We start from the raw sequence: 28,000 nt of genomic DNA on the forward strand, positions 1-28,000 counted from the left end.
CCCCTCATCACTCCCCACCTCACACCCTCATCACTCCCCACCTCACACCCTCATCACTCCCCACCTCACCCCCTCATCACTCCCACCTCACCCCTCATCACCCCCCACCTCACTCCCTCATCACTCCCACCTCACCCCCTCATCACTCCCCACCTCACCCCCTCACCTCCACCCCCTCACCACCTCATCACTCCCCACCTCACCCCCTCATCACTCCCCACCTCACTCCCTCATCACTCCCCACCTCACACCCTCATCACTCCCCACCTCACACCCTCATCACTCCCCACCTCACCCCCACATCACCCCCACCACCCTCATCACTCCCCACCTCACCCCCTCATCACTCCCCACCTCACACCCTCATCACCCCCCACCTCACCCCCTTATCACTCCCCACCTCACCCCCTAATCACTCCCCACCTCACCCCCTAATCACTCCCCACCTCACCCCCTCATCACTCCCCACCTCACCCCCTCATCACTCCCCACCTCACCCCCTCATCACTCCCCACCTCACCCCCTCATCACTCCCCACCTCACACCCTCATCACTCCCCACCTCACACCCTCATCACCACCCACCTCACCCCCTCATCACTCCCCACCTCACCCCCTCATCACTCCCCACCTCACCCTCTCATCACTCCCACCTCACCCCCTAATCTCTCCCCACCTCACCCCCTCATCACTCCCACCTCACCCCCTCATCACTCCCCATCTCACCCCTGATCACTCCCCATCTCACCCCCTCATCACTCCCCACCTCACCCCCTCATCACCCCACCTCACACCCTCATCACCCCCCACCTCACCCCCTCATCACTCCCCATCTCACCCCCTCATCACTCCCCACCTCACACCCTCATCACTCCCCACCTCACCCCCTCATCACTCCCACCTCACCCCCTCATCACTCCCCATCTCACACCCACATCACTCCCCACCTCATCCCCTCATCACTCCCCACCTCACACCCTCATCACTCCCCACCTCACACCCTCATCACTCCCCACCTCATCCCCTCATCACTCCCCACCTCACCCCCTCATCACTCCCACCTCACACCCTCATCACTCCCCACCTCACACCCTCATCACTCCCCACCTCTCACCCTCATCACCCCCCACCTGACCCCCTCATCACTCCCACCTCACCCCCTCATCACTCCCCACCTCACCCCCTCATCACTCCCCACCTCACCCCCTCATCACTCCCCACCTCACACCCTCATCACCCCCCACCTCACCCCCTCATCACTCCCACCTCACCCCCTCATCACTCCCCACCTCACCCCCTCATCACTCCCCACCTCACCCCCTCATCTCTCCCCACCTCACCCCCTCATCACTCCCCACCTCACACCCTCATCACCCCCCACCTCAGCCCTTCATCACTCCCACCTCACACCCTCATCACTCCCCACCTCACACCTTCATCACTCCCACCTCACCCCCTCATCACTCCCCACCTCTCACCCTCATCACTCCCCACCTCACCCCCTCATCACTCCCCACCTCACCCCCTCATCACTCCGCACCTCTCACCCTCATCACTCCCCACCTCAAACCCTCATCACTCCCCACCTCATCCCCTCATCACTCCCTACCTCACCCCCTCATCACTCCCCACCTCACACCCTCATCACTCCCCACCTCACACCCTCATCACCCCCACCTCATTCCCTCATCACTCCCCACCTCACCCCCTCATCACTCCCCACCACTCACCCTCATCACTCCCCACCTCTCACCCTCATCACTCCCCACCTCACCCCCTCATCACTCCCCACCTCACACCCTCATCACCCCCCACCTCACCCCCTCATCACTCCCACCTCACCCCCTCATCACCCCCCACCTCACCCCCTCATCACTCCCACCTCACCCCCTCATCACCCCCCACCTCACCCCCTCATCACTCCCACCTCACCCCCTCATCACTCCCCACCTCACCCCCTCATCACTCCCCACCTCACACCCTCATCACCCCCCACCTCACCCCCTCATCACTCCCACCTCACCCCCTCATCACCCCCCACCTCACCCCCTCATCACTCCCACCTCACCCCCTCATCACTCCCCACCTCACCCCCTCATCACTCCCCACCTCACACCCTCATCACTCCCCACCTCACACCCTCATCACTCCCCACCTCACACCCTCATCACTCCCCACCTCACCCCCTCATCACCCCCCACCTCACCCCCTCATCACTCCCACCTCACCCCCTCATCACCCCCCACCTCACCCCCTCATCACTCCCCACCTCACCCCCTCATCACCCCACCTCACACCCTCATCACCCCCCACCTCACCCCCTCATCACTCCCACCTCACCCCCTCATCACTCCCCACCTCACACCTTCATCACCCCACCTCACACCCTCATTACCCCCCACCTCACTCCCTCATCACTCCCACCTCACACCCTCATCACTCCCCACCTCACCCCCTCATCACTCCCCAACTCACCCCCTCATCACTCCCACCTCACCACCTCATCACTCCCCACCTCACCCCCTCATCACTCCCCACCTCACCCCCTCATCACTCCCCACCTCACCCCCTCATCACTCCCACCTCACCACCTCATCACTCCCCACCTCACCCCCTCATCACTCCCACCTCACCACCTCATCACTCCCCACCTCACCCCCTAATCACTCCCCACCTCACCCCCTCATCATTCCCCACCTCACCCGCTAATCACTCCCCACCTCACCCCCTCATCACTCCCCACCTCACCCCCTCATCACTCCCCACCTCACACCCTCATCACTCCCCACCTCACACCCTCATCACTCCCCACCTCACCCCCTAATCACTCCCCACCTCACCCCCTCATCATTCCCCACCTCACCCCCTAATCACTCCCCACCTCACCCCCTCATCACTCCCCACCTCACACCCTCATCACTCCCCACCTCACACCCTCATCACCCCCCACCTCACCCCCTCATCACTCCCCACCTCACCCCCTCATCACTCCCCACCTCACCCCCTCATCACTCCCCACCTCACCCCTAATCACTCCCCACCTCACCCCCTCATCACTCCCCACCTCACACCCTCATCACTCCCCAACTCACCCCCTCATCACTCCCCATCTCACCCCCTCATCACTCCCCACCTCACCCCCTCATCACCCCACCTCACACCCTCATCACCCCCCACCTCACCCCCTCATCACTCCCCATCTCACCCCCTCATCACTCCCCACCTCACACCCTCATCACTCCCCATCTCACACCCACATCACTCCCCACCTCATCCCCTCATCACTCCCCACCTCACACCCTCATCACTCCCCACCTCACACCCTCATCACTCCCCACCTCATCCCCTCATCACTCCCCACCTCACCCCCTCATCACTCCCACCTCACACCCTCATCACTCCCCACCTCACACCCTCATCACTCCCCACCTCTCACCCTCATCACTCCCCACCTCACACCCTCATCACCCCCACCTCATTCCCTCATCACTCCCCACCTCACCCCCTCATCACTCCCCACCACTCACCCTCATCACTCCCCACCTCTCACCCTCATCACTCCCCACCTCACCCCCTCATCACTCCCCACCTCACACCCTCATCACCCCCCACCTCACCCCCTCATCACTCCCACCTCACCCCCTCATCACCCCCCACCTCACCCCCTCATCACTCCCACCTCACCCCCTCATCACCCCCCACCTCACCCCCTCATCACTCCCACCTCACCCCCTCATCACTCCCCACCTCACCCCCTCATCACTCCCCACCTCACCCCTAATCACTCCCCACCTCACCCCCTCATCACTCCCCACCTCACACCCTCATCACTCCCCAACTCACCCCCTCATCACTCCCCATCTCACCCCCTCATCACTCCCCACCTCACCCCCTCATCACCCCACCTCACACCCTCATCACCCCCCACCTCACCCCCTCATCACTCCCCATCTCACCCCCTCATCACTCCCCACCTCACACCCTCATCACTCCCCATCTCACACCCACATCACTCCCCACCTCATCCCCTCATCACTCCCCACCTCACACCCTCATCACTCCCCACCTCACACCCTCATCACTCCCCAGCTCATCCCCTCATCACTCCCCACCTCACCCCCTCATCACTCCCACCTCACACCCTCATCACTCCCCACCTCACACCCTCATCACTCCCCACCTCTCACCCTCATCACTCCCCACCTCACCCCCTCATCACTCCCCACCTCACACCCTCATCACTCCCCACCTCACACCTTCATCACTCCCCACCTCACCCCCTCATCACTCCCCACCTCTCACCCTCATCACTCACCACCTCACCCCCTCATCACTCCCCACCTCAGCCCCTCATCACTCCCCACCTCATCCCCTCATCACTCCCCACCTCACCCCCTCATCACTCCCCACCTCACACCCTCATCACTCCCCACCTCACACCCTCATCACTCCGCACCTCATTCCCTCATCACTCCCCAACTCACCCCCTCATCACTCCCCACCTCACCCCCTCATCACTCCCCACCTCATCCCCGCATCACTCCCCACCTCACACCCTCATCACTCCCCACCTCACCCCCTCATCACTCCCCACCTCACCCCCTCATCACTCCCCACCTCTCACCCTCATCACTCCCCACCTCACCCCCTCATCACTCCCCACCTCACACCCTCATCAACCCCCACCTCACCCCCTCATCACTCCCACCTCACCCCCTCATCACTCCCCACCTCACCCCCTCATCACTCCCCACCTCACCCCCTCATCACTCCCCACCTCACCCCCTCATCACTCCCCACCTCACACCCTCATCACCCCCCACCTCACCCCCTCATCACTCCCACCTCACCCCCTCATCACTCCCCACCTCACCCCCTCATCACTCCCCACCTCACCCCCTCATCACTCCCCACCTCACCCCCTCATCACTCCCCACCTCTCACCCTCATCACTCCCCACCTCACCCCCTCATCACTCCCCACCTCACCCCCTCATCACTCCCCACCTCACACCCTCATCACCCCCCACCTCACCCCCCATCACTCCCACCTCACCCCCTCATCACTCCCCACCTCACCCCCTCATCACTCCCCACCTCACCCCCTCATCACTCCCCACCTCACCCCCTCATCACTCCCCACCTCTCACCCTCATCACTCCCCACCTCACCCCCTCATCACTCCCCACCTCACACCCTCATCACCCCCCACCTCACCCCTTCATCACTCCCACCTCACCCCCTCATCACTCCCCACCTCACCCCCTCATCACTCCCCACCTCACCGCCTCATCACTCCCACCTCACCCCCTCATCACTCCCGACCTCACCCCCTCATCACACCCCACCTCACCCCCTCATCACTCCCCACCTCACACCCTCATCACTCCACCTCAGACCCTCATCACTCCCTACCTCACCCCCTCATCACTCCCACCTCACCCCCTCATCACTCCCCACCTCACACCCTCATCACCCCCCACCTCACCCCCTCATCACTCCCACCTCACCCCCTCATCACTCCCCACCTCACCGCCTCATCACTCCCCACCTCTCACCCTCATCACTCCCCACCTCACCCCCTCATCACTCCCCACCTCACCCCCTCATCACTCCCCACCTCACACCCTCATCACCCCCCACCTCACCCCCTCATCACTCCCACCTCACCCCCTCATCACTCCCCACCTCACCCCCTCATCACTCCCCACCTCACCACCTCATCACTCCCCACCTCACCACCTCATCACTCCCCACCTCACCCCCTCATCACTCCCCACCTCACACCCTCATCACTCCCCACCTCACCCCTAATCACTCCCCACCTCACACCCTCATCACTCCCCACCTCACACCCTCATCACTCCCCACCTCACCCCCTCATCACTCCCCACCTCACACCCTCATCACCCCCCACCTCACCCCCTCATCACTCCCACCTCACACCCTCATCACCCCCCACCTCACTCCCTCATCACTCCCACCTCACACCCTCATCACTCCCCACCTCACCCCCTCATCACTCCCCACCTCACCCCCTCATCACTCCCACCTCACCACCTCATCACTCCCCACCTCACCCCCTCATCACTCCCCACCTCACCCCCTCATCACTCCCCACCTCACACCCTCATCACTCCACACCTCACACCCTCATCACTCCCCACCTCACACCCTCATCACTCCCCACCTCACCGCCTCATCACTCCCCACCTCACACCCTCATCACTCCCCACCTCACCCCCTCATCACTCCCCACCTCACACCCTCATCACTCCCCACCTCACCCCCTCATCACTCCCCACCTCACACCCTCATCACTCCCCATCTCACCCCCTCATCACTCCCCACCTCACCCCCTCATCACTCCCCAACTCACCCCCTAATCACTGCCCACCTCACCCCCTCATCACTCCCCACCTCACCCCCTCATCACTACCCACCTCACCCCCTCATCACTCCCCACCTCACCCCCTAATCACTCCCCACCTCACCCCCTCATCATTCCCCACCTCACACCCTCATCACTCCCCACCTCACACCCTCATCACCCCCCACCTCACCCCCTCATCACTCCCCACCTCACCCCCTCATCACTCCCCACCTAACCCCCTCATCACTCCCCACCTCACCCCCTAATCACTCCCCACCTCACTCCCACCTCACCCCCTCATCACTCCCCACCTCACACCCTCATCACTCCCCATCTCACCCCCTCATCACTCCCCATCTCACCCCCTCATCACTCCCCACCTCACCCCCTCATCACCCCACCTCACACCCTCATCACCCCCCACCTCACCCCCTCATCACTCCCCATCTCACCCCCTCATCACTCCCCACCTCACACCCTCATCACTCCCCATCTCACACCCACATCACTCCCCACCTCATCCCCTCATCACTCCCCACCTCACACCCTCATCACTCCCCACCTCACACCCTCATCACTCCCCACCTCATCCCCTCATCACTCCCCACCTCACCCCCTCATCACTCCCACCTCACACCCTCATCACTCCCCACCTCACACCCTCATCACTCCCCACCTCTCACCCTCATCACTCCCCACCTCACCCCCTCATCACTCCCCACCTCACACCCTCATCACTCCCCACCTCACACCTTCATCACTCCCCACCTCACCCCCTCATCACTCCCCACCTCTCACCCTCATCACTCCCCACCTCACCCCCTCATCACTCCCCACCTCACCCCCTCATCACTCCCCACCTCACCCCCTCATCACTCCCCACCTCACACCCTCATCACTCCCCACCTCACACCTTCATCACTCCCCACCTCACCCCCTCATCACCCCCCACCTCACCCCCTCATCACTCCCACCTCACCCCCTCATCACCCCCCACCTCACCCCCTCATCACTCCCCACCTCACCCCCTCATCACTCCCCACCTCACACCCTCATCACTCCCCACCTCACACCCTCATCACTCCCCACCTCACCCCCTCATCACTCCCCACCTCACACCCTCATCACTCCCCACCTCACCCCCTCATCACCCCCCACCTCACCCCCTCATCACCCCCCACCTCACCCCCTCATCACTCCCCACCTCACCCCCTCATCACTCCCCACCTCACACCCTCATCACCCCACCTCACACCCTCATCACCCCCCACCTCACCCACTCATCACTCCCACCTCACCCCCTCATCACTCCCCACCTCACACCCTCATCACCCCACCTCACACCCTCATCACCCCCCACCTCACTCCCTCATCACTCCCACCTCACACCCTCATCACTCCCCACCTCACCCCCTCATCACTCCCCACCTCACCCCCTAATCACTCCCACCTCACCACCTCATCACTCCCCACCTCACCCCCTCATCACTCCCCACCTCACCCCCTCATCACTCCCCACCTCACACCCTCATCACTCCCCACCTCACACCCTCATCTCTCCCCACCTCACACCCTCATCACTCCCCACCTCACCGCCTCATCACTCCCCACCTCACACCCTCATCACTCCCCACCTCACCCCCTCATCACTCCCCACCTCACACCCTCATCACTCCCCACCTCACCCCCCATCACTCCCCACCTCACACCCTCATCACCCCCCACCTCACCCCCTCATCACTCCCCACCTCACACCCTCATCACTCCCCATCTCACCCCCTCATCACTCCCCATCTCACCCCCTCATCACTCCCCACCTCACCCCCTCATCACCCCACCTCACACCCTCATCACCCCCCACCTCACCCCCTCATCACTCCCCATGTCACCCCCTCATCACTCCCCACCTCACACCCTCATCACTCCCCATCTCACAACCACATCACTCCCCACCTCACACCCTCATCACTCCCCACCTCACACCCTCATCACTCCCCACCTCATCCCCTCATCACTCCCCACCTCACCCCCTCATCAATCCCACCTCACACCCTCATCACTCCCCATCTCACACCCTCATCACCCCCCACCTCACCCCCTCATCACTCCCACCTCACCCCCTCATCACTCCCCACCTCACACCCTCATCACTCCCCATCTCACACCCACATCACTCCCCACCTCATCCCCTCATCACTCCCCACCTCACACCCTCATCACTCCCCATCTCACACCCACATCACTCCCCACCTCATCCCCTCATCACTCCCCACCTCACCCCCTCATCACTCCCACCTCACACCCTCATCACTCCCCATCTCACACCCACATCACTCCCCACCTCATCCCCTCATCACTCCCCACCTCACCCCCTCATCACTCCCCACCTCACACCCTCATCACTCCCCACCTCATCCCCTCATCACTCCCCACCTCACCCCCTCATCACTCCCACCTCACACCCTCATCACTCCCCACCTCTCACCCTCATCACCCCCCCCTCACCCCCTCATCACTCCCACCTCACCCCCTCATCACTCCCCACCTCACCCCCTCATCACTCCCCACCTCACCCCCTCATCACTCCCCACCTCACACCCTCATCACCCCCCACCTCACCCCCTCATCACTCCCACCTCACCCCCTCATCACTCCCCACCTCACCCCCTCATCACTCCCCACCTCACCCCCTCATCACTCCCCACCTCACCCCCTCATCACTCCCCACCTCACCCCCTCATCACTCCCACCTCACACCCTCATCACTCCCCATCTCACGCCCACATCACTCCCCACCTCATCCCCTCATCACTCCCCACCTCACACCCTCATCACTCCCCACCTCACACCCTCATCACTCCCCACCTCATCCCCTCATCACTCCCCACCTCACCCCCTCATCACTCCCACCTCACACCCTCATCACTCCCCACCTCTCACCCTCATCAGCCCCCCCCTCACCCCCTCATCACTCCCACCTCACCCCCTCATCACTCCCCACCTCACCCCCTCATCACTCCCCACCTCACCCCCTCATCACTCCCCACCTCACACCCTCATCACCCCCCACCTCACCCCCTCATCACTCCCACCTCACCCCCTCATCACTCCCCACCTCACCCCCTCATCACTCCCCACCTCACCCCCTCATCACTCCCCACCTCACCCCCTCATCACTCCCCACCTCTCACCCTCATCACTCCCCACCTCACCCCCTCATCACTCCCCACCTCACCCCCTCATCACTCCGCACCTCTCACCCTCATCACTCCCCACCTCACCCCCTCATCACTCCCCACCTCATCCCCTCATCACTCCCTACCTCACCCCCTCATCACTCCCCACCTCACACCCTCATCACTCCCCACCTCACACCCTCATCAGCCCCACCTCATTCCCTCATCACTCCCCACCTCACCCCCTCATCACTCCCCACCTCTCACCCTCATCACTCTCCACCTCACCCCCTCATCACTCCCCACCTCTCACCCTCATCACTCCCCACCTCACCCCCTCATCACTCCCCACCTCACACCCTCATCACCCCCCACCTCACCCCCTCATCACTCCCACCTCACCCCCTCATCACCCCCCACCTCACCCCCTCATCACTCCCACCTCACCCCCTCATCACCCCCCACCTCACCCCCTCATCACTCCCACCTCACCCCCTCATCACCCCCCACCTCACCCCCTCATCACTCCCCACCTCAACCCCTCATCACTCCCCACCTCACCCCCTCATCACTCCCCACCTCACACCCTCATCACTCCCCACCTCACACCCTCATCACTCCCCACCTCACCCCCTCATCACCCCCCACCTCACCCCCTCATCACTCCCACCTCACCCCCTCATCACCCCCCACCTCACCCCCTCATCACTCCCCACCTCACCCCCTCATCACCCCCCACCTCACACCCTCATCACTCCCACCTGACACCCTCATCACTCCCCACCTCACCCCCTCATCACTCCCCTCCTCACCCCCTCATCACTCCCACCTCACCACCTCATCACTCCCCACCTCACCCCCTCATCACTCCCCACCTCACCCCCTCATCACTCCCCACCGCACCCCCTCATCTCTCCCACCTCACCACCTAATCACTCCCCACCTCACCCCCTCATCACTCCCCACCTCACCCCCTCATCACTCCCCACCTCACACCCTCATCACTCCCTACCTCACACCCTCATCACTCCCCACCTCACCCCCTAATCACTCCCCACCTCACCCCCTCATCATTCCCCACCTCACCCCCTAATCACTCCCCACCTCACCCCCTCATCACTCCCCACCTCACACCCTCATCACTCCCCACCTCACACCCTCATCACCCCCCACCTCACCCCCTCATCACTCCCCACCTCACCCCCTCATCACTCCCCACCTCACCCCCTCATCACTCCCCACCTCACCCCTAATCACTCCCCACCTCACCCCCTCATCACTCCCCACCTCACACCCTCATCACTCCCCAACTCACCCCCTCATCACTCCCCATCTCACCCCCTCATCACTCCCCACCTCACCCCCTCATCACCCCACCTCACACCCTCATCACCCCCCACCTCACCCCCTCATCACTCCCCACCTCACACCCTCATCACTCCCCATCTCACACCCACATCACTCCCCACCTCATCCCCTCATCACTCCCCACCTCACACCCTCATCACTCCCCACCTCACACCCTCATCACTCCCCACCTCATCCCCTCATCACTCCCCACCTCACCCCCTCATCACTCCCACCTCACACCCTCATCACTCCCCACCTCACACCCTCATCACTCCCCACCTCTCACCCTCATCACTCCCCACCTCACCCCCTCATCACTCCCCACCTCACCCCCTCATCACTCCCCACCTCTCACCCTCATCACTCCCCACCTCACCCCCTCATCACTCCCCACTTCAGCCCCTCATCACTCCCCACCTCTCACCATCATCACTCCCCACCTCACCCCCTCATCACTCCCCACCTCATCCCCTCATCACTCCCCACCTCACCCCCTCATCACTCCCCACCTCACACCCTCATCACTCCCCACCTCACACCCTCATCACTCCGCACCTCACACCCTCATCACTCCCCACCTCACCCCCTCATCACTCCCACCTCACCCCCTCATCACTCCCCACCTCACCCCCTCATCACTCCCCACCTCACACCCTCATCACTCCCCACCTCACACCCTCATCACTCCCCACCTCACCCCCTCATCACTACCCACCTCACCCCCTCATCACTCCCCACCTCTCACCCTCATCACTCCCCACCTCACCCCCTCATCACTCCCCACCTCACACCCTTATCACCCCCCACCTCACCCCCTCATCACTCCCACCTCACCCCCTCATCACTCCCCACCTCACCCCCTCATCACTCCCCACCTCACCCCCTCATCACTCCCCACCTCACCCCCTCATCACTCCCCACCTCACACCCTCATCACCCCCCACCTCACCCCCTCATCACTCCCACCTCACCCCCTCATCACTCCCCACCTCACCCCCTCATCACTCCCCACCTCACCCCCTCATCACTCCCCACCTCACCCCCTCATCACTCCCCACCTCTCACCCTCATCACTCCCCACCTCACCCCCTCATCACTCCCCACCTCACCCCCTCATCACTCCCCACCTCACACCCTCATCACCCCCCACCTCACCCCCCATCACTCCCACCTCACCCCCTCATCACTCCCCACCTCACCCCCTCATCACTCCCCACCTCACCCCCTCATCACTCCCCACCTCACCCCCTCATCACTCCCCACCTCTCACCCTCATCACTCCCCACCTCACCCCCTCATCACTCCCCACCTCACACCCTCATCACCCCCCACCTCACCCCTTCATCACTCCCACCTCACCCCCTCATCACTCCCCACCTCACCCCCTCATCACTCCCCACCTCACCGCCTCATCACTCCCACCTCACCCCCTCATCACTCCCCACCTCACCCCCTCATCACTCCCCACCTCACCCCCTCATCACTCCCCACCTCACACCCTCATCACTCCACCTCAGACCCTCATCACTCCCTACCTCACCCCCTCATCACTCCCACCTCACACCCTCATCACCCCCCACCTCACCCCCTCATCACTCCCACCTCACCCCCTCATCACTCCCCACCTCACCGCCTCATCACTCCCACCTCACCCCCTCATCACTCCCCACCTCACCACTTCATCACTCCCCACCTCACCGCCTCATCACTCCCCACCTCACCCCCTCATCACTCCCCACCTCACACCCTCATCACTCCCCACCTCACACCCTCATCACTCCCACCTCACACCCTCATCACTCCCCACCTCACCCCCTCATCACTCCCCACCTCACACCCTCATCACCCCACCTCACCCCCTCATCACTCCCCACCTCACCCCCTCATCACTCCCCACCTCACACCCTCATCACCCCCACCTCACCCCCTCATCACTCCCACCTCACCCCCTCATCACTCCCCACCTCACACCCTCATCACCCCACCTCACACCCTCATCACCCCCCACCTCACTCCCTCATCACTCCCACCTCACACCCTCATCACTCCCCACCTCACCCCCTCATCACTCCCCACCTCACCCCCTCATCACTCCCACCTCACCACCTCATCACTCCCCACCTCACCCCCTCATCACTCCCCACCTCACCCCCTCATCACTCCCCACCTCACACCCTCATCACTCCCCACCTCACACCCTCATCACTCCCCACCTCACACCCTCATCACTCCCCACCTCACCGCCTCATCACTCCCCACCTCACACCCTCATCACTCCCCACCTCACCCCCTCATCACTCCCCACCTCACACCCTCATCACTCCCCACCTCACCCCCTCATCACTCCCCACCTCACACCCTCATCACTCCCCATCTCACCCCCTCATCACTCCCCACCTCACCCCCTCATCACTCCCCAACTCACCCCCTAATCACTCCCCACCTCACCCCCTCATCACTCCCCACCTCACCCCCTCATCACTCCCCACCTCACCCCCTCATCACTCCCCACCTCACCCCCTAATCACTCCCCACCTCACCCCCTCATCACTCCCCACCTCACACCCTCATCACTCCCCACCTCACACCCTCATCACCCCCCACCTCACCCCCTCATCACTCCCCACCTCACCCCCTCATCACTCCCCACCTCACACCCTCATCACTCCCCACCTCACCCCCTAATCACTCCCCACCTCACTCCCACCTCACCCCCTCATCACTCCCCACCTCACACCCTCATCACTCCCCATCTCACCCCCTCATCACTCCCCATCTCACCCCCTCATCACTCCCCACCTCACCCCCTCATCACCCCACCTCACACCCTCATCACCCCCCACCTCACCCCCTCATCACTCCCCATCTCACCCCCTCATCACTCCCCACCTCACACCCTCATCACTCCCCATCTCACACCCACATCACTCCCCACCTCATCCCCTCATCACTCCCCACCTCACACCATCATCACTCCCCACCTCACACCCTCATCACTCCCCACCTCATCCCCTCATCACTCCCCACCTCACCCCCTCATCACTCCCACCTCACACCCTCATCACTCCCCACCTCACCCCCTCATCACCCCACCTCACCCCCTCATCACTCCCCACCTCACCCCCTCATCACTCCCCACCTCACCCCCTCATCACTCCCACCTCACCACCTCATCACTCCCCACCTCACCACCTCATCACCCCCCACCTCACACCCTCATCACTCCCCACCTCACACCCTCATCACTCCTCACCTCACCCCCTCATCACTCCCACCTCACACCCTCATCACTCCCCACCTCACCCCCTCATCACTCCCCACCTCACCCCCTCATCACCCCCCACCTCACCCCCTCATCACTCCCACCTCACCCCCTCATCACCCCCCACCCCACCCCCTCATCACTCCCACCTCACCCCCTCATCACTCCCCACCTCACCCCCTCATCACTCCCACCTCACCCCCTCATCACCCCCCACCCCACCCCCTCATCACTCCCCACCTCACCACCTCATCACTCCCACCTCACCCCCTCATCACCCCCCACCCCACCCCCTCATCACTCCCACCTCACACCCTCATCACTCCCCACCTCACACCCTCATCACTCCTCACCTCACCACCTCATCACTCCCACCTCACCCCCTCATCACTCCCCACCTCACCACCTCATCACCCCCCACCTCACACCCTCATCACTCTCCACCTCACACCCTCATCACTCCTCACCTCACCCCCTCATCACTCCCACCTCACACCCTCATCACTCCCCACCTCACCCCCTCATCACTCCCCACCTCACCCCCTCATCACCCCCCACCTCACCCCCTCATCACTCCCACCTCACCCCCTCATCACCCCCCACCTCACCCCCTCATCACTCCCACCTCACCCCCTCATCACTCCCCACCTCACCCCCTCATCACTCCCACCTCACCCCCTCATCACTCCCCACCTCACACCCTCATCACTCCCCACCTCACACCCTCATCACTCCTCACCTCACCCCCTCATCACTCCCACCTCACACCCTCATCACTCCCCACCTCACCCCCTCATCACTCCCCATCTCACCCCCTCATCACTCCCCACCTCACCCCCTCATCACTCCCACCTCACACCCTCATCACTCCCCACCTCACCCCCTCATCACTCCCCACCTCACCCCCTCATCACTCCCACCTCACCCCCTCATCACTCCCCACCTCACCCCCTCATCACTCCCCATCTCACCCCCTCATCACTCCCACCTCACCCCCTCATCATTATTGTCGGGATCATGGCTAGACAGGCCTACTGCCACCCCCTGTTGTTCTCTCCCGGTCCAGCCCCCAGCTCGGAGTTGCCACCCCCCAGCTCCCATCCCCCATTCCCCAGCTCCAAGACCCCATCCCCCAGCTCACAGCCCCCAGCTCACAGCTCCCAGCCCCCATCTCCCAGTTCCCAGCTCCCAGCCCCCATCTCCCAGCTCCCAGTTCCCAGCTCCCAGCCCTCAGCCCCCAGCTCGCAGCCCCCAGCTCACAGCTCCCAGCCCCCATCTCCCAGTTCCCAGCTCCCAGCCCCCATCTCCCAGCTCCCAGTTCCCAGCTCCCAGCCCTCAGCCCCCAGCTCCTAGCTCCCAGCCCCCAGCCCCTAGCTCACAGCCCCCAGCCCATAGCTACTGGCTCCCAGCTCCCATGCCCCAGCCCCCAGCTCCCAGTCCCCAGCGCCCAGCTCCCAGCACCAGTCCCCAGCCCCCATTTCCCAGTCCCCAGCTCCCAGCCCCCTGCCCCCAGCTCCCAGCCCCATTTCCCAGTCCCCAGCTCCCAGCCCCCAGCCCCCAGCTCCCAGCCCCCATTTCCCAGTCCCCAACTCCCAGCTCCCAGCTCCCATCTCCCAGCTCCACGCTCCCAGCCCCCATCTCCCAGCTCCCAGCCCCAAGCTCCCAGCCCCCAGCCCCCAGCCCCCAGATCCCAGCTCCCAGCCCCCAGCTCCACGCTCCCAGCCCCCATCTCCCAGCTCCCAGCCCCCAGCTCCCAGTTCCCAGCCCCCAGCCCTCAGCCCCCAGCTCCCAGCCCCCAGCCCTCAGCCCCCAGCTCCCAGCCCCCAGCTACCAGCTCCCAGCTCCCAGCTCCCAGCTCCCAGCCCCCAGCTCCCAGACCCCAGTCCCCAGCGCCCGGATCCCAGCCACCAGCACACAGCTCCCAGCACCAGTCCCCAGCTCCCGTCCTCCAGCCCCCAGCTCCCAGTCCCTAGACCCAAGCTCCCAGCTCCCAGCCCCCAGCCCCCAGCTCCCAGCCCCCATTTCCCAGTCCCAAGCTCCCAGCCCCCAGCCCCCAGCCCCCATTCCCCAGCCCCCAGCTCTCAGCCCCCAACTCCCAGCTCCCTGAATCCAGCCCCCAGCCCCCATCTCCCAGTCCCCAGCGCCCAGCTCCCAGCCCCCAGCTCCCAGCGCCCAGCTCACAGCACTCAGCTCCCAGTCCCCAGCCCCCAGCCCCCATCCCCCAGCTCCTGTCCTCCAGCCCCCAGCTCCCAGCCCCCATCTCCCAGTCCCCAGCTCCCAGCCCCCAGCCACCACCCCCAGCCCCCAGCCCCCAGCTACCCGCTCCCAGCCCCCAGCTCCCAGCCCCCAGTCCCCAGCTCCCAGCTCCCAGTCCCCAGCTCCCAGTCCCCAGCCCCCAGCCACCATCCCCCAGTCCCCAGCCCCCAAATCCCAGCTCCCAGTCCCCAAATCCCAGCTCACAGCCCCCGACTCCTAGCTCCCGGCTCCCAGTCCCCATCTCCCATCCCCCAGACCCCAGCTCCCAGCCCCCAGCTCCCAGCCCCCAGCTCCCAGTCGCCAGCCCCCATCCCACAGCCCCCATCCCCCAGCTCCCAGCCCCCAGCCCCAAGCCCCCATCCCCCAGCTCCCAGTCCCCAGCTCCCAGTCCCCAGCCCCCAGCCACCATCCCCCAGTCCCCAGCCCCCATCTCCCATCCCCCAGCCCCCAGCTCCCATCCCCCAGACCCCGGCCCCCAGCATCAAGCTCCCATCCCTCAGCTCCCAGTCCCCAACTCCCAGCCCCCATCCCCCAGCTCCCAGCCCCCAGCTCCCATCCCCCAGCTCCCAGTCACCGGACCCATCCCCCAGCCCCCAGCCCCCAGCCCCCATCCCCCAGCCCCCAGCCCCCAGCCCCCAGCTCCCAGCCCCAGCCCCCAACCCCCAGCTCCCAGCCCCCAGCCCCCAGCTCCCATCCCTCATCCCCCAGCTCCAAGCTCCCAGCCCCCAGCTCCCAGTCCCCAGCCCCCAGCCCCCAGCCCCCAGCCCCCAGCTCCCAGCCCCAGCCCCCAACCCCCAGCTCCCAGCCCCCAACCCCCAGCTCCCATCCCCCAGACCCCGGCCCCCAGCCCCCAGCTCCCATCCCCCAGCTCCCAGTCCCCAACTCCCAGCCCCCATCCCCCAGCTCCCAGCCCCCAGCTCCCATCCCCCAGCTCCCAGTCACCGGACCCATCCCCCAGCCCCCAGCCCCCAGCCCCCATCCCCCAGCCCCCAGCCCCCAGCCCCCAGCTCCCAGCCCCAGTCCCCATCCCCCAGCTCCCAGCCCCCAGCTCCCAGTTCCCAGTCCCCATCCCCCAGCTCCCAGCCCCCAGCTCCCAGTCCCCAGCTCCCAGCACCCATCCCCCAGCCCCCAGCTCCCAGTCCCCAGCTCCCATCCCCCAGCTCCCAGCCCCCAGTCCCCAGCTCCCAGCCCCCAGCACCCAGCTCCCAGCCCCCAGCCCCCAGCTCCCATCCCCCATCCCCCAGCTCCAAGCTCCCAGCCCCCAGCTCCCAGTCCCCAGCCCCCAGCCCTCAGCCCCCAGCCCCCAGCTCCCAGCCCCAGCCCCCAACCCCCAGCTCCCAGCCCCCAGCCCCCAGCTCCCATCCCCCATCCCACAGCTCCAAGCTCCCAGCCCCCAGCTCCCAGTCCCCAGCCCCCAGCCCCCAGCCCCCAGCTCCCAGTCCCCAGCCCCCAACCCCCAGCTCCCAGCCCCCAGCCCCCAGCTCCCATCCCCCAACTCCCAGCACCCAGCCCCCAGCTCCCAGCTCCCAGCCCCCAAATCCCAGCTCCCAGTCCCCAAATCCCAGCTCACAGCCCCCAGCTCCCAGCCCCCAGCTCCCAGTCCCCAGCCCCCAGCCCCCAGCTCCCAGCCCCCAGCTCCCAGCCCCCAGCTCCCAGTCCCCAGCTCCCAGTCCCCAGCCCCCAGCCCCCAGCCCCCAGCTCCCAGCTCCCAGCTCCCAGTCCCCAGCCCCCAGCCCCCAGCCCCCAGCTCCCAGCTCCCAGTCCCCAGCCCCCAACCCCCAGCTCCCAGCCCCCAGCCCCCAGCTCCCATCCCCCAACTCCCAGCACCCAGCCCCCAGCTCCCAGCTCCCAGCCCCCAAATCCCAGCTCCCAGTCCCCAAATCCCAGCTCACAGCCCCCGACTCCTAGCTCCCGGCTCCCAGTCCCCATCTCCCATCCCCCAGACCCCAGCTCCCAGCCCCCAGCTCCCAGCCCCCAGCTCCCAGTCGCCAGCCCCCATCCCACAGCCCCCATCCCCCAGCTCCCAGCCCCCAGCCCCAAGCCCCCATCCCCCAGCTCCCAGTCCCCAGCTCCCAGTCCCCAGCCCCCAGCCACCATCCCCCAGTCCCCAGCCCCCATCTCCCATCCCCCAGCCCCCAGCTCCCATCCCCCAGACCCCGGCCCCCAGCATCAAGCTCCCATCCCTCAGCTCCCAGTCCCCAACTCCCAGCCCCCATCCCCCAGCTCCCAGCCCCCAGCTCCCATCCCCCAGCTCCCAGTCACCGGACCCATCCCCCAGCCCCCAGCCCCCAGCCCCCATCCCCCAGCCCCCAGCCCCCAGCCCCCAGCTCCCAGCCCCAGCCCCCAACCCCCAGCTCCCAGCCCCCAGCCCCCAGCTCCCATCCCTCATCCCCCAGCTCCAAGCTCCCAGCCCCCAGCTCCCAGCCCCCAGTCCCCAGCTCCCAGCCCCCAGCACCCAGCTCCCAGCCCCCAGCCCCCAGCTCCCATCCCCCATCCCCCAGCTCCAAGCTCCCAGCCCCCAGCTCCCAGTCCCCAGCCCCCAGCCCTCAGCCCCCAGCCCCCAGCTCCCAGCCCCAGCCCCCAACCCCCAGCTCCCAGCCCCCAGCCCCCAGCTCCCATCCCCCATCCCACAGCTCCAAGCTCCCAGCCCCCAGCTCCCAGTCCCCAGCCCCCAGCCCCCAGCCCCCAGCTCCCAGTCCCCAGCCCCCAACCCCCAGCTCCCAGCCCCCAGCCCCCAGCTCCCATCCCCCAACTCCCAGCACCCAGCCCCCAGCTCCCAGCTCCCAGCCCCCAAATCCCAGCTCCCAGTCCCCAAATCCCAGCTCACAGCCCCCAGCTCCCAGCCCCCAGCTCCCAGTCCCCAGCCCCCAGCCCCCAGCTCCCAGCCCCCAGCTCCCAGCCCCCAGCTCCCAGTCCCCAGCTCCCAGTCCCCAGCCCCCAGCCCCCAGCCCCCAGCTCCCAGCTCCCAGCTCCCAGTCCCCAGCCCCCAGCCCCCAGCCCCCAGCTCCCAGCTCCCAGTCCCCAGCCCCCAACCCCCAGCTCCCAGCCCCCAGCCCCCAGCTCCCATCCCCCAACTCCCAGCACCCAGCCCCCAGCTCCCAGCTCCCAGCCCCCAAATCCCAGCTCCCAGTCCCCAAATCCCAGCTCACAGCCCCCGACTCCTAGCTCCCGGCTCCCAGTCCCCATCTCCCATCCCCCAGACCCCAGCTCCCAGCCCCCAGCTCCCAGCCCCCAGCTCCCAGTCGCCAGCCCCCATCCCACAGCCCCCATCCCCCAGCTCCCAGCCCCCAGCCCCAAGCCCCCATCCCCCAGCTCCCAGTCCCCAGCTCCCAGTCCCCAGCCCCCAGCCACCATCCCCCAGTCCCCAGCCCCCATCTCCCATCCCCCAGCCCCCAGCTCCCATCCCCCAGACCCCGGCCCCCAGCATCAAGCTCCCATCCCTCAGCTCCCAGTCCCCAACTCCCAGCCCCCATCCCCCAGCTCCCAGCCCCCAGCTCCCATCCCCCAGCTCCCAGTCACCGGACCCATCCCCCAGCCCCCAGCCCCCAGCCCCCATCCCCCAGCCCCCAGCCCCCAGCCCCCAGCTCCCAGCCCCAGCCCCCAACCCCCAGCTCCCAGCCCCCAGCCCCCAGCTCCCATCCCTCATCCCCCAGCTCCAAGCTCCCAGCCCCCAGCTCCCAGTCCCCAGCCCCCAGCCCCCAGCCCCCAGCCCCCAGCTCCCAGCCCCAGCCCCCAACCCCCAGCTCCCAGCCCCCAACCCCCAGCTCCCATCCCCCAGACCCCGGCCCCCAGCCCCCAGCTCCCATCCCCCAGCTCCCAGTCCCCAACTCCCAGCCCCCATCCCCCAGCTCCCAGCCCCCAGCTCCCATCCCCCAGCTCCCAGTCACCGGACCCATCCCCCAGCCCCCAGCCCCCAGCCCCCATCCCCCAGCCCCCAGCCCCCAGCCCCCAGCACCCAGCCCCAGTCCCCATCCCCCAGCTCCCAGCCCCCAGCTCCCAGTTCCCAGTCCCCATCCCCCAGCTCCCAGCCCCCAGCTCCCAGTCCCCAGCTCCCAGCACCCATCCCCCAGCCCCCAGCTCCCAGTCCCCAGCTCCCATCCCCCAGCTCCCAGCCCCCAGTCCCCAGCTCCCAGCCCCCAGCACCCAGCTCCCAGCCCCCAGCCCCCAGCTCCCATCCCCCATCCCCCAGCTCCAAGCTCCCAGCCCCCAGCTCCCAGTCCCCAGCCCCCAGCCCTCAGCCCCCAGCCCCCAGCTCCCAGCCCCAGCCCCCAACCCCCAGCTCCCAGCCCCCAGCCCCCAGCTCCCATCCCCCATCCCACAGCTCCAAGCTCCCAGCCCCCAGCTCCCAGTCCCCAGCCCCCAGCCCCCAGCCCCCAGCTCCCAGTCCCCAGCCCCCAACCCCCAGCTCCCAGCCCCCAGCCCCCAGCTCCCATCCCCCAACTCCCAGCACCCAGCCCCCAGCTCCCAGCTCCCAGCCCCCAAATCCCAGCTCCCAGTCCCCAAATCCCAGCTCACAGCCCCCAGCTCCCAGCCCCCAGCTCCCAGTCCCCAGCCCCCAGCCCCCAGCTCCCAGCCCCCAGCTCCCAGCCCCCAGCTCCCAGTCCCCAGCTCCCAGTCCCCAGCCCCCAGCCCCCAGCCCCCAGCTCCCAGCTCCCAGCTCCCAGTCCCCAGCCCCCAGCCCCCAGCCCCCAGCTCCCAGCTCCCAGTCCCCAGCCCCCAACCCCCAGCTCCCAGCCCCCAGCCCCCAGCTCCCATCCCCCAACTCCCAGCACCCAGCCCCCAGCTCCCAGCTCCCAGCCCCCAAATCCCAGCTCCCAGTCCCCAAATCCCAGCTCACAGCCCCCGACTCCTAGCTCCCGGCTCCCAGTCCCCATCTCCCATCCCCCAGACCCCAGCTCCCAGCCCCCAGCTCCCAGCCCCCAGCTCCCAGTCGCCAGCCCCCATCCCACAGCCCCCATCCCCCAGCTCCCAGCCCCCAGCCCCAAGCCCCCATCCCCCAGCTCCCAGTCCCCAGCTCCCAGTCCCCAGCCCCCAGCCACCATCCCCCAGTCCCCAGCCCCCATCTCCCATCCCCCAGCCCCCAGCTCCCATCCCCCAGACCCCGGCCCCCAGCATCAAGCTCCCATCCCTCAGCTCCCAGTCCCCAACTCCCAGCCCCCATCCCCCAGCTCCCAGCCCCCAGCTCCCATCCCCCAGCTCCCAGTCACCGGACCCATCCCCCAGCCCCCAGCCCCCAGCCCCCATCCCCCAGCCCCCAGCCCCCAGCCCCCAGCTCCCAGCCCCAGCCCCCAACCCCCAGCTCCCAGCCCCCAGCCCCCAGCTCCCATCCCTCATCCCCCAGCTCCAAGCTCCCAGCCCCCAGCTCCCAGTCCCCAGCCCCCAGCCCCCAGCCCCCAGCCCCCAGCTCCCAGCCCCAGCCCCCAACCCCCAGCTCCCAGCCCCCAACCCCCAGCTCCCATCCCCCAGACCCCGGCCCCCAGCCCCCAGCTCCCATCCCCCAGCTCCCAGTCCCCAACTCCCAGCCCCCATCCCCCAGCTCCCAGCCCCCAGCTCCCATCCCCCAGCTCCCAGTCACCGGACCCATCCCCCAGCCCCCAGCCCCCAGCCCCCATCCCCCAGCCCCCAGCCCCCAGCCCCCAGCTCCCAGCCCCAGCCCCCAACCCCCAGCTCCCAGCCCCCAGCCCCCAGCTCCAAGCTCCCAGCCCCCAGCTCCCAGTCCCCAGCCCCCAGCCCCCAACCCCCAGCCCCCAGCTCCCAGCCCCAGCCCCCAACCCCCAGCTCCCAGCCCCCAACCCCCAGCTCCCAGCCCCCAGCCCCCAGCTCCCATCCCCCATCCCCCAGCTCCAAGCTCCCAGCCCCCAGCTCCCAGTCCCCAGCCCCCAGCCCCCAGCCCCCAGCTCCCAGTCCCCAGCCCCCAACCCCCAGCTCCCAGCCCCCAGCCCCCAGCTCCCATCCCCCAACTCCCAGCACCCAGCCCCCAGCTCCCAGCTCCCAGCCCCCAAATCCCAGCTCCCAGTCCCCAAATCCCAGCTCACAGCCCCCAGCTCCCATCCCACAGCCCCCAGCCCCCAGCCCCCAGCTCCCAGCCCTCAGCTCCCAGTTCCCAGTCCCCATCCCCCATCCCCCAGCTCCCAGCCCCCAGTCCCCAGCTCCCAGCCCCCAGCATCAAGCTCCCATCCCCCAGCTCCCAGCTCCCATCCCCCAGCCCCCAGCTCCCAGCCCCCAGCTCCCAGCCCCCAGCCCCTAGCTCCCATCCCCCAGCCCCCAGCCCCCAGCTCCCAGCCCCCAGCCCCCAGCCCCCAGTCCCCAGCTCCCAGCCCCCAGTCCCCAGCTCCCAGCCCCCAGTCCCCAGCTCCCAGCCCCCAGCCCCTAGCTCCCATCCCCCAGCCCCCAGCCCCCAGCTCCCAGCCCCCAGCCCCCATCCCCCAGCTCCCAGCCCCCAGCTCCCAGACCCCAGTCCCAAGCTCCCAGTCTCCTGCCCCCATCCCCCAGCCCTCAGCCCCCAGCCCCCAGCTCCCAGCCCCCAGCCCCCAGCTCCCATCCCCCAGCCCCCAGCTCCCAGCCCCCAGCCCCCAGCCCCCAGTCCCCAGCCCCCAGCCCCCATCCCCCAGCTCCCAGCCCCCAGCTCCCAGCCCCCAGCTCCCATCCCCCATCCCCCAGCCCTCAGCCCCCAGCCCCCAGCTCACAGCCCCCAGCCCCCAGCCCTCAGCCCCCAGCCCTCAGCCCCCAGCTCCCATCCCCCAGCTCCCAGCCCCCATCCCCGAGCCCTCAGCCCCCAGCCCCCAGTCCCCAGCTCCCAGCCCCCAGCCCCCAGCTCCCAGCCCCCAGCTCCCTGCCCCCACCCCCCAGCCCTCAGCCCCCAGTTCCCAGCCCCCAGCCCCCATCCCCCAGCTCCCAGCCCCCAGCTCCCAGCCCCCAGCTCCCAGCTCCCAGCGCCCAGCTCCCAGCCCCCAGCTCCCAGCTCCCAGTCCCCAGCCCCCATCCCCCAGCCCCCACCTCCCAGCCCCCAGTCCCCAGCTCCCATCCCCCATCCCCCAGCTCCCAGCTCCCAGCCCCCAGTCCCCAGCTCCCAGCCCCCATCCCCCAGCTCCCAGCCCCCAGCCCCCAGTCCCCAGCCCCCAGCCCCCAGTCCCCAGCCCCCAGCCCCCATCCCCCAGCTCCCAGCCCCCAGCTCCCAGCCCCCAGCCCCCAGTCCCCAGCTCCCAGCCCCCAGCCCCCAGTCCCCAGCCCCCAGCCCCCAGTCCCCAGCCCCCAGCCCCCATCCCCCAGCTCCCAGCCCCCAGTCCCCAGCCCCCAGCCCCCATCCCCCAGTCCCCAGCCCCCAGCCCCCATCCCCCAGCTCCCAGCCCCCAGCCCCCAGCCCCAGTCCCCAGCCCCCAGCCCCCATCCCCCAGCTCCCAGCCCCCAGCCCCCAGCCCCCAGTCCCCAGCCCCCAGCCCCCAGTCCCCAGCCCCCAGCCCCCATCCCCCAGCTCCCAGCCCCCAGCCCCCAGCCCCCAGTCCCCAGCCCCCAGCCCCCAGCCCCCAGCCCCCAGTCCCCAGCCCCCAGCCCCCATCGCCCAGCTCCCAGCCCCCATCCCCCAGCCCCCAGTCCCCAGCTCCCAGCCCCCAGTCCCCGGCCCCCAGCCCCCAGTCTCCTGCCCCCATCCCCCAGCCCTCAGCCCCCAGCCCCCAGCTCCCATCCCCCAGCCCCCAGCCCCCAGCCCCCAGCTCCCAGCCCCCAGCCCCCAGCTCCCATCCCCCAGCTCCCAGCCCCCAGTCCCCAGTCCCCAGCCCCCAGCCCCCAGCCCCCAGTTCCCATCCCCCAGCGCCCAGTCCCCAGTCCCCAGCCCCCAGCCCCCATCCCCCAGCCCCCAGTCCCCAGCTCCCAGTCTCCTGCCCCCATCCCCCAGCCCTCAGCCCCCAGCCCCCAGCCCCCATCCCCCAGTTCCCATCCCCCAGCCCCCAGTCCCCAGCCCCCAGCCCCCAGCCCCCAGCCCCCAGCCCCCAGTCCCCAGCCCCCATCCCCCAGCCCCCATCCCCATCCCCCAGCCCCCAGCCCCCAGCTCCCAGCCCCCAGCCCCCAGCCCCCATCCCCCAGCCCCCATCCCCATCCCCCAGCCCCCATCCCCCAGCTCCCAGCCCCCAGTCCCCAGCCCCCAGCTCCGAGTCCCCAGCCCCCATCCCCCAGCTCCCAGCCCCCAGCTCCCAGTCCCCAGCTCCGAGTCCCCAGCCCCCATCCCCCAGCTCCCAGCCCCCAGCCCCCAGTCCCCAGCCCCCAGCTCCCAGCCCCCAGTCCCCAGCTCCCAATCCCCAGCCCCCAGCTCCCAGCCCCCATCCCCCAGCTCCCAATCCCCAGCCCCCAGCTCCTATCCCCCAGCCCCCAGCTCCCATTCCCCAGTCCCCAACCCCCAGCTCCCAGCCCCCAGCCCCCAGCTCCTATCCCCCAGCCCCCAGCTCCCAGCCCCCAGACCCGAGCCCCCAGCCCCCAGACCCCGTTGAGACCATGGCCTACTCTGTACAGGAGCTGGGGGCAAATTGAAAACAAAGATCTATCTGCACATTGTGTCAAACGTCAGGAGGGAGATCAGAATCTATGAGGGATATCTAACACCAAAAGAGAGTCTGGAAATCAGTATCCCATATCCACGTCACATCAACCACATTTACAGTATGGCCATCCACCCATCAGGTCCATACTGCACTCATTCTCCACAGAGTCGCTTCCCCTTTTTCCTGTATCAGTTTTTCTCTCTGTTCTCCTTCTTATCCATCTGCAGCCTCTCCTTAAATATATCTGACGTCTGACTCACTCCACAGGGGAGCAAGTGTGGAAACAGGCCCTTCGGCCCAACAAGTCCACACCGCCCCGCCGAAGAGTAACCCACCCAGACCCATTCCCCTACACCTAACACTATGGGCAATTTAACATGGCCAATTCACCCCGAGCTGCACATGGACTGTGGGAGGAAACCGGAGCACCCGGAGGAAACTCACGCAGACACAGGGAGAACGTGCAAACTCCACACAGTCAGTCGCCTGAGGCGGGAATTGAACCCGGGTCTCTGGCGCTGTGAGGCAGCAGGGCTAACCACTGAGCCACCGTCTGGAGTTAAACAGTTTCCCCTGAACAATTCCTAACTGTTCCATATATTCGCAGCACCACTCTCCACCTCCCAGCTCCATTTCCACCCTCACTCTTTCAGCTATTCAACTGCTGGAGTCATCCTTGGTCATTGCAGTCCCCTGACTCTATCCCTTCTGTCTGCTCTATGACAGCGTCCTCAGTCCTTGTGGTGCTCCTGTAGGGTAGGTGTTTTTCAGGGGTGGATATTCATGAAAGGGAAGGGAGGATTTAGATTAGATTAGATTATTAGATTACATTACAGTGTGGAAACAGGCCCTTCAGCCCAACAAGTCCACACCGACCCGCCGAAGCGAAACCCACCCAGACCTGTACATTTACCCCTTACCTAACACTACGGGCAATTTAGCATGGCCAATTCACCTGACCCTGCACATCTTTTGGACTGTGGGAGGAAACCGGAGCACCTGGAGGAAACCCACGCAGACACGGGGAGAACGTGCAAACTCCACACAGTCAGTCGCCTGAGGCGGGAATTGAACCTGGGTCTCTGGCGCTGTGAGGCAGCAGTGCTAACCACTGTGCCACCGTGCCGCCCGTTTACTTCATGGGGACGTAAACATTTTGGAATTCTGGCTGTGGAGAACAGGTCACTGTTAAAGAAAGGGATTGATTTTCTGTTCGATATCAAAGACGGGAAGCGATATGGGGACAGAGTGTGAACACGGTACTGAGTCAGATGATCCTTTAAGTTTCTGTATCCGAGAAGGAAGTTGGAGCATATCATTGTGCAAACATCCGCGATGGCTGGTTTGTCTTCCTGCTTATCTCTGACTGGCAGTAACGTTGCTCAAATTACCAGAACCAAAACCGCAACTTGTCTGCTAACAGGGAGCTCAGGAAAGGCCAGGGGTCATGACAAGTCAGAGGGAGATGGTGTGGACACTGTGCAAGCTCAGCACTGACCTGCTCAGTGACACTCAGGTTTGGTTTCCACCCAACTCCTGAGCTCTGTTCAAGCACAGACTGGACAGCTGAGTCCCAGCAATTGACATATTCCCCCCTGGTCGGGGAATTAAAGGTGACTGTCTTAGGATAGTGGCACTCATTTCAGACTGAGATGAGGAAGCATTCACTCATGGGGACGTAAACATTTTGGAATTCTGGCTGTGGAGAACAGGTCACTGTTAAAGGAAGAGATTGATTTTCTGTTCGATATCAAAGACGGGAAGCGATATGGGGACAGAGTGTGAACACGGGACTGAGTCAGATGATCCTTTTTACTCATCCACAGGATGGGGACATCACCGGCTGGGCCAGCATTTACTGCCCATCACTAATTGCCCAGGGGGCAGTTGGGAGTCATTATCATAGAGATGTACAGCAGAGAACCAGACCCTTCGGTCCAGCCCATCCATGCCGACCAGATATCCCAAACCAATCTAGTCCCACCTGCCAGCACCCGGCCCATCTCCCTCCAAACCCTTCCTATTCATACACCCATCCAAATGCCTCTTAAATGTTGCAATTGTACCAGCCTCCACCACTTCCTCTGGCAGCTCATTCCACACACGTACCACCCTCTGTGTGAAAAAGTTGCCCCTTAGGTCTCTTTTATTTCTTTCCCTTCTCACCCTAAACCTATGCCCTCTAGTTCTGGACTCCCCGATCCCAGGGAAAATACTTTGACTATTTATCCTATCCATGCCCCTCATAATTTTGTAAACCTCTATAAGGTCACCCCTCAGTCTCCGACGCTCCAGAGAAAACAGCCCCAGCCTGTTCAGCCTCTCCCTGTAGCTCAAATCCTCCAACCCTGGCAACATCCTTGTAAATCTTTTCTGAACACTTTCAAGTTTCACAACATCTTTCTGATAGGAAGGAGACCAGAATTGCACGCAATATTCCAACAGTGGCCTAACCAATGTCCTGTACAGCCACAACATGACCTCCCAACACCTGTACTCAATACTCTGACCAATAAAGGAAAGCATACCTAACGCCTTCTTCACTATCCTATCTACCTGCGACTCCACTTTCAAGGAGCTATGAGCCTGCACTCCAAGGGAACACCCCCCAGGACCTTACCATTAAGTGTATAAGTCCTGCTAAGATTTGCTTTCCCAAAATGCAGCACCTCGCTCTGGGTTTGGAGTCACATGTGGGTCAGACAAGGTAAAGATGGCAGTTTCTGTCCCGAAAGGGCATTCATGAAACAGATGGGGCTTCCCACCAATGAACAATGGGTTCATGGTCATCATCACATTCTCAATACTAGTTTCCTTTTCATTTAAATTCAAATTTGACCATCTCCCATGGCAGGATTCAAGCCAAGGTCCCCCTCGTGTTAATCCCCGGGTGAATAGTCTGGTGATAACAGCACTGCATTCCCCCTCGTGATCAGCCATGGGTTGTGGTGTCAGGTGAAAGGGCTGAATGGCCTGATCCTGTACGTAGTTTCAGTGTGTCTAAAGCAGCCTGATCACAGTGACCCAGCGATGGCTGGCACGGGACAGTGAGAG

General features: G+C 65.7%; 1 protein-coding gene across 1 annotated transcript; it reads left to right on the forward strand.

The window, feature by feature from the left end:
* Positions 1-8,343: 8,343 nt before the first annotated feature.
* On the forward strand, positions 8,344-27,878 carry LOC148146145 (uncharacterized; the record flags this gene model as incomplete). Its single annotated transcript, XM_087998695.1, has 12 exons — positions 8,344-8,397; positions 11,285-11,337; positions 15,226-15,622; positions 17,868-18,000; positions 19,049-19,152; positions 19,658-19,775; positions 19,958-20,178; positions 21,639-21,887; positions 22,007-22,381; positions 22,922-22,997; positions 23,573-24,618; positions 27,801-27,878. Coding segments are annotated over 12 exons (2,904 nt in total), but the record flags the coding sequence as incomplete, so codon positions are not given.
* Between the last annotated feature and the right edge of the window lie 122 nt (positions 27,879-28,000).

Source organism: Chiloscyllium plagiosum, unplaced genomic scaffold (assembly GCF_037043375.1).
Source record: "Chiloscyllium plagiosum isolate Xiang-an unplaced genomic scaffold, Cpla_swu_hap1 HiC_scaffold_21, whole genome shotgun sequence".
Lineage (NCBI taxonomy): Eukaryota > Metazoa > Chordata > Chondrichthyes > Orectolobiformes > Hemiscylliidae > Chiloscyllium > Chiloscyllium plagiosum.